We start from the raw sequence: 6684 nt of genomic DNA on the forward strand, positions 1-6684 counted from the left end.
TGACCATGTTGGATTTTTCTTTTTCGTATTATTTGGAGTGAAAACTGAGTTTCATCTTTACCATGTTTAATTTAGGCACCTAGTCAATAACTGAAGCTAGTTCTAAACAGTCTTGGGTATGAAATGGTGTTTGAATTGTACCATTAGCTTTCTCACATTAGGCTTTTGCTAGTTTATATGGTGTCATTTATGTTCTTGTTTGAATATTGTGTCATCCTAATTCGTGACATATGAAGGTGGCAGGTCCGCGGCCCCAGGGTGACATAAGGAAAGGAAACCGGATGGCATAGAATCAGGTCCGCGGTACCCTGAAAGAAGATGTGCCTTTAGGGATAAAGGACATGGACGGGCCTTTGGGCCAAGCCGGATGCGGGAGTCGGGACGGGAAGCACTGTAGCGGAACCCTAAAAGACAGCTGGATCGGATGCAAGATCAACGAACGAGGGAAGGTTAAAAGAAGATATATAAAGAAGAAGTGGGAGAGAAGAAAGATGAAAAAGAAGAAAAGAGACGAAGAGCGACTAGTGAGATTGAGTGTTGTAATATCGGTTGACACAAATACAACAACGCAGATTCTTCTAGTATTTATTTGTATTATGTGGTGTTGAATTGATTATAGAAAGGACAGCTGTTTGTTATGGAAAATTCCCGGGCTGTGCTGCCAGAAGATGTGGTGTTTACTATTTTACTTTGGCTACCGGTGGCATCTCTTTTACGATTCAAGTCTGTGTGCAAATCATGGTGCTCTTTAATCGAAAGCTCCCCCTTTATCACCCAGCATCAGGATAATAATAATAATAATGATGACCATCAACTTATCATTTTGGATCCCTCTCAATGTGATGACACACCTTGTTACTCACTTAGATTCTGCTTACTCTCTGGTAGCAACTATAACGTGCCCAAAGTCTTAGATTTACCCCACCGTTTTGACAATGCTCTTGAGTCCTCCCCAAAAATCATTGCTTCTTGTAACGGCATAATTTGTCTACGACCCGACCTTTCCCAGAATGTTTCATTGTGGAACCCTGCTTTGAGAGAATTCCGAATTCTTCCGAAACCATCAGTCCCTCCTGAAGAATTGGTTCCTGATTGCTTCTTCTATTTTGGTTTTGGTTATGATGCTAAAACCAACGATTACAAAGTTGTGAAAGTTATTTTTCTGAATCTGATGACATGTCGAGTTGATCTGTACAGCTTAAGTACGGATTCTTGGAGACGTATTGACACTGTAGTGCCTCTCCCTCATGTATTCTCACATTCTAAAGCACCGTTACGGAATGGAATTTATTGTTGGTTGGGAGAAGATGAATCAGAACGACATGCAATTCTTTCATTCGACTTTACCACTGAGGTGTTTAAAACTATGACAGTGCCAGATGTTTTCGGTGTTGGTTCCCCTGCTTATTTGAGGTTGGCCTTGTTAAGAGAAAACCTTGCTTGCATTGAGTGGGTGTTTTATTCAAATAATCCGTACACATGGCACTGTAAAATATGGGTGTTGAATGAATATGATGTAATGGAGTCTTGGACGAAACTATATACAATAGAGTTAGAGCTTTTTGCTTATCCGTGTGCAGTTTTGATGAATGGGAAGATAATTGGGTATGGGAGTAATGACGGACGTTTGTGCTTTTGCGATCTTGTTATCCAAGAATTAAAGTATTTCCCATTGGATCCGGTAAGTTTTGCAACCGAGGTTGTTGTCTACAACGCGACCCTAGTTTCAATCAAAAGCACAGTTCGTGCAGCTAATAAGGTGAGTTCCGTGGTAAGTTTCTATATCATTTCTTTAACCTCTTTGTTTTTTTTTTTTTTTTTTTTTTTTTTAATTAAGAAAATGGGCTTGATTTCTAGATAAAATTCTCTGTTTATTTAGACATTAACCAATATCCCATCATGAGTTTCTTGTACTATATGCTGTCTTGTCTGTGAAGAAAAACATGGATGAATAAGAAGACGTTCTACTTTTCATTCCATAACTTATTAGTTGTCTTCTAATTGCTAACAACTAATTGTGGTGGAAAATGTTTTGTGTACAAGATCAAAGGAAGCTCTAGGAAGCTCTTTGGAGTGCAAAACGGGAATTGGTGTGAACTAATTCTAAATCAGTTCATACCTGGTAACAGAAAAAGCAACACACTCTCAGGCGGATTTGTAGAATCCAGAATGATTGTGTTTTATCTATTTTGAGTCCTCATCAAGGATTTTCCAGTTTCCTCCCTTCTTGGGTATCTTTCCTATTAGACATTTCTTCTCTTTGATCTAACTTTTTCTGGCTTTCAAAACCTTCTAATTTCCCAAATCCACTATATGCTCTTATGTGTTTGATGGTGTACATAGCTTCCGCTTAATCCTTTCAGAGTTCTCATCTTAATATCTTACTTGAGATTTTGGAATTGTGTAGGACTTGACGGAAAATCAGCCGTCAGCTATTGATTTGGCTTTGCTCAAGCAAGGTATTTGTTTGTCCTTTAGATCTGCTTATCATTTTACTTGTCTGTCATATGTTTATAAAATATTAACGTTTTCTTTGCTTTGTTTTATTTCTGTTCCTAACATCAAGTTTGGCTTAGCATATGATGTATACGAAGGCGGAAGCAACTTCGAATCAATAACACCAATGAATAAGAATCGATAAACATAAAAAAACTAGGGTTTTAAGGAAAAACGAAATTCCTTTAATTGAATCTCTCAATTAAACAATCAATCAATAAACAAAAACAACCGAGTTGGGTGGAATACCTTCTCAAGAAGGGCAGTTTGATTTTGTTTAGTCTATTTACAAGCCTATTTATAATAAGATCCTACTTCTAATTCTAGTTATAGTCATAATAGGAAACTACTACTAACATAACAAATAAAAATATAAACTAACTAAACCAAACTAAATACTATTAATTCCATGCCCATGCATCAGTATATATCTCTGTTTTTTCTTTTCTTAGACTTGTATTGGTTCCAAACATAGGATTTGTCTTTCGGTTTTTTTTTGGGCTGAACGTCTTGTTTGGCTTGGTTTTGCTTTGATGAAGTTGTATTTTTCTAAAATTGTGTGTGTTAGGTTTTGTATGTTTGAACCTATATTGTGTAGTCAAAACGACCAAATCGGGTCAGCACTCTGATATAGTCAAGGAGTTACTAGGAAACATTTTGTCTTGGGGAATCTCTTTGCTAAAAAGGAACTGTATCTTTTGTATACGAGGGAGCCAGGTACTGTGGTCATAATCGGTACTCTTGGTTTAGTTAGGCATTTTAAAGTTCTCCTTGTTCGGCTTTTGTTTCGTCCCTTGGGTTAGTCATGTGTTGCTGCTGGACGTATTTCTGCTTTGTGGGATAATTTAATTTTTGTGTGTAAATGATGTCATATATGGTCTATATTCAGTAGTATTTTAATTCCTGTGTTTATGGTTAGATATATTAGTGCCAGTTATTGTTTTGATGTACTCATTCGGTAGTTTGTTGTTTGGTCTGTGTCTATCTAGTTGGTCTATTTTAGGTTTTGTTGTTTAGTTTCCTTTTCTTATTCCCTTTTTTGGTATTCTAGCGAAGGAATCCAGAGATGGAATATTATATATTTATATTATATAGTGGTTTGGGTGTTGATTGGACTTCCCTCATTGCATTTAGAGTCTACTTATGTCATTTCTTACTCCAGGGACATGTCATTTCCTTGCTTCTGTAAATAGACCAGAGTAAGACTTTGTGAGATATTTGTACAGTGGGCACTTCACTGTTTTGATCACTATCTTTCGTGATGAGAGTTTGACAGCTTTAATCATTGCCTTACGTTGTGAGAGTTGTTTAGATCGAGACCATCCCTTTTAGCTTTGCAAAGAAAGTTATAGCTGCATAGAGTGGGATAACATGTTTTAAGGCAAAGATAGAGGCGGTGGAAGTGAAGCCCCATCACGACTTTCTTTCGGACCGCGACTAGTGTTTGGCACTAGGTTTAGAAGTAAGCAATGGTCTCCTTGCGCGAGCAACTGATTAAGATGAGATGAACATTGAGCATGTTCTCAGGCATAAAATGCTTTCCTTTCCCCTTATAGGACGTATGTACCAATGTCATACTGTGAATCATTTTTTTTGCTTCTCGGTACAAGTGATGTTTGAGAACTCTGGAAATGTAAGTAGTTTTAGTCACATTGTTATTTGTTGGTAGTCCTGGATGACAGAAGTAGCTTAGTAATGGCTGATTATGGACATGTTGATTTGGCTGTAAACTGTGTTAAGAATAAGCAGAAGATTGACAAGTGAGGGAAGCGCTTGGCTTGGTTTAAGCTGAGCAGTCAAATGTCCTAGGCAGTGCAAAAATGGCCTATGCTTATGTGGGACTAGTCAGCTAGCACACCCAAAAAGTATGACCTGCACCCACCCTTGTATGTGAGTATGTGACATATATGCCTAGATGACTTACTATTTACTAAATCGATGAAGTGCACATAAATATAGAGATATCGCAAAAATAAGCTTAGATACTCAGGCATCTTCTTCAGCAGCCAAAATCTTCCTCAAGCTACAACACAACATTGTTGGCCAAAATCTTATGGAGATTAACCAAAATCTGCCTCAAAAGTCTAATATGCTAGACTCCCACCTAGGCTCTAAGCTCTAGGCTCAACCTTAGGCCTAGAATTGCCTTACCTGTCATTGACTGCTGAGAAGTATAGTTTGGGAAGGTGGATCAAGAGCATCAAGAGTTATCACAGTTTTTGGTAATAAAACAGAGTGTGCCTGTGTGCCTCTTAGCACTGCTCTTGGTCTTCCTTCCCCAAAATCTTATGAAATGGTTGGTCTTCCCAAGCTGGAAGGATGAAGAAGTTTGAGTCAGGTTTGGAAAAGCTTTGTCTGGGTCGCTGCTGGTCCAAAGCTACGTAACATCCGTTGTATTCGACATATATCACATCTGATCTGAGCTTGTTAGTTGAACAGGTTTCAGGTTGAAAGCAAATTCAATGTCAGTTACCACGTCATCTCAATAAATTCGACTTGACCCTGTGCCAAGTGATGTAACGAGTCGTTTTATTTCAAATTTATGTCCCTAGATCCCGACAGTTAGATAAATCTCCATCTATCATTTGCCCTTGAATTGCTACTCAAACAACACCTGGTTTTAGTCCCTTAAAGTCACCTCGCGCAACGCCTTCTTATATGTATGGGCATGTTATGTCAAATAAGACTGTGACATTCTCCCTCAAATTACATAAGCACCTCGCCATGGTTTGCATCTCAGTGCCGTTCTGGATTTTACTTTGCTTTGTTTTGACCTCCATCTGCATGTGCTAAAGTGATTTTACTTGGTTATCCAAAATGAAAAAGTTATTCTACTTGCGATTTTAGATGCTGTAATTTGTATATGTTTATCAATTATTTCACTCAATCTGATTGTGGCCTGTTCTGCAGGTTGAAGATGTAATGATGATGGGCGATGTTATGAAAAATTGGGCTTCGATCAAATCCCACAGAGATGTGCTTCCCCATGTGTTATTTGTATTTATCAACTTGTATACAAATCTTGTAGTGATGGAATGACCTTTCAACATGGGTGGCTAATAATAATTAAGTACGCGGAAGCAGTCCCTTAAACTTCAAGAGTAACCATGCTAGAGAGCTAAACAGATGAGCATCCCTCCTGCGCTTACAGTGCCAACTTTATTTTAGCCACAGGAGAGTGCGCTAACCACCTAAAGGGCATGCGTGGGTTTGGTTTTGTATCCTAAATTTGTTGCTTCCCTTTTTGACGATTCTGAAAGAAATAATTATTTTAGCCATTCAGTTCTGGTAGAAAACGTTTAGTGTTTTAGTTTTAGACATCAGTAATACGTTCGTTGTTCATGGTTATTGTAGTTAAAACGTTGTACAGGGTTGCCCTGTATTGTTAGTTGCAACATCCAGGTATTCAATTATCAGATGATCAGGAATATTAATTTAATTTGCTAATATTGATCACAACAGTACACTACTATGGGCATATTCATTATCGTGTGACTTAATTCTTATTTATTTAGAGATAAAATAAGGGTTTTCATAAAAGCACCACTTAGTTTACCAAAGACTGCGTACACCCAAAACAAACCAATTTAGAATTAAATCTCCTTATTTTATGTAACCACTTGAAAATTTAATAGGCACCACTTAAGATTTTTAATGTTTTTAAAAAAAAAAAAAATGTTTAATTTTGATTAGTTTAGTTTTATCTTAAGTTCAATTGAATCAATATTCCTTTTTAATGTTGACAAATTCTAATGTTGACAAATTCAAAATTTTAATCATTTTTCATAAAATTGGACAAATTGGTATATTCAAATGCACGATTGAATAATTTCATTAAAAGTTTTGCTTTGATTTCAACTGTAATAATGTGGAGAAAAGATTATGGCTGATTTGATTCGTAAATTATTATTAAACTTATTTGTTTTCATGTTGGGATTCCATCAAACTTTGATAAATTTTATAATTCAATCAATTTTTTTTTAAATGAAATAAAAAAAATCAGTAAGTATCTTCAATTAGTAATAAATCAATCAATATATTAAGTATCTATATCTTAATATTAAAGCTCCTACAAGGGATATTTTTCTAGCTCTCTTAAAATTCCACCTCATCAACTCCTATTAAAACGAGCGGGAATTCCTTTTCTATTGAAAAGATAAATTCTAGCACTTTTAATTAAAATAGGAA

The 6684-nt window shown here is 36.5% G+C and overlaps 1 protein-coding gene across 6 annotated transcripts; it reads left to right on the top strand.

Moving 5' to 3' along the window:
* The first annotated feature begins 320 nt into the window (after window positions 1-320).
* On the top strand, window positions 321-5955 carry LOC147523121 (F-box/kelch-repeat protein At3g23880-like). Of its 6 annotated transcripts, none has more exons than XR_015215685.1 (4): window positions 321-1759; window positions 2044-2231; window positions 2408-2459; window positions 5407-5955. XR_015215685.1 is itself a non-coding variant. In XM_086597157.1 (4 exons), the coding sequence occupies exons 1-3, from the start codon at window positions 638-640 to the stop codon at window positions 2437-2439; spliced, it is 1245 nt and encodes a 414-aa protein (XP_086453283.1). In that variant the 5' UTR covers window positions 348-637; the 3' UTR covers window positions 2440-2459; window positions 5407-5955. The 6 variants fall into 6 exon arrangements, 4 of the variants coding, with proteins under 4 accessions (XP_086453290.1, XP_086453283.1, XP_086453288.1 ...); XR_015215684.1 differs by having other exon boundaries at window positions 348-1771; XM_086597157.1 differs by having other exon boundaries at window positions 348-1771; window positions 2044-2122.
* The last annotated feature ends 729 nt before the right edge of the window (window positions 5956-6684 follow it).

This window comes from Coptis chinensis, chromosome 1, assembly GCF_015680905.1.
Source record: "Coptis chinensis isolate HL-2020 chromosome 1, ASM1568090v1, whole genome shotgun sequence".
Taxonomy (NCBI): Eukaryota; Viridiplantae; Streptophyta; class Magnoliopsida; order Ranunculales; family Ranunculaceae; genus Coptis; species Coptis chinensis.

Coding starts and splice junctions, on each gene's coding strand:
- LOC147523121 (XM_086597157.1), top strand. CDS start 638: ATGGAAAATTCCCGGGCTGTGCTGCCAGAAGATGTGGTGTTTACTATT. Junction 1,772..2,043: donor CTAATAAGGTGAGTTCCGTG/GTAAGTTTCTAT, acceptor TTTGTGTACAAG/ATCAAAGGAAGCTCTAGGAA. Junction 2,123..2,407: donor TCTAAATCAGTTCATACCTG/GTAACAGAAAAA, acceptor GGAATTGTGTAG/GACTTGACGGAAAATCAGCC.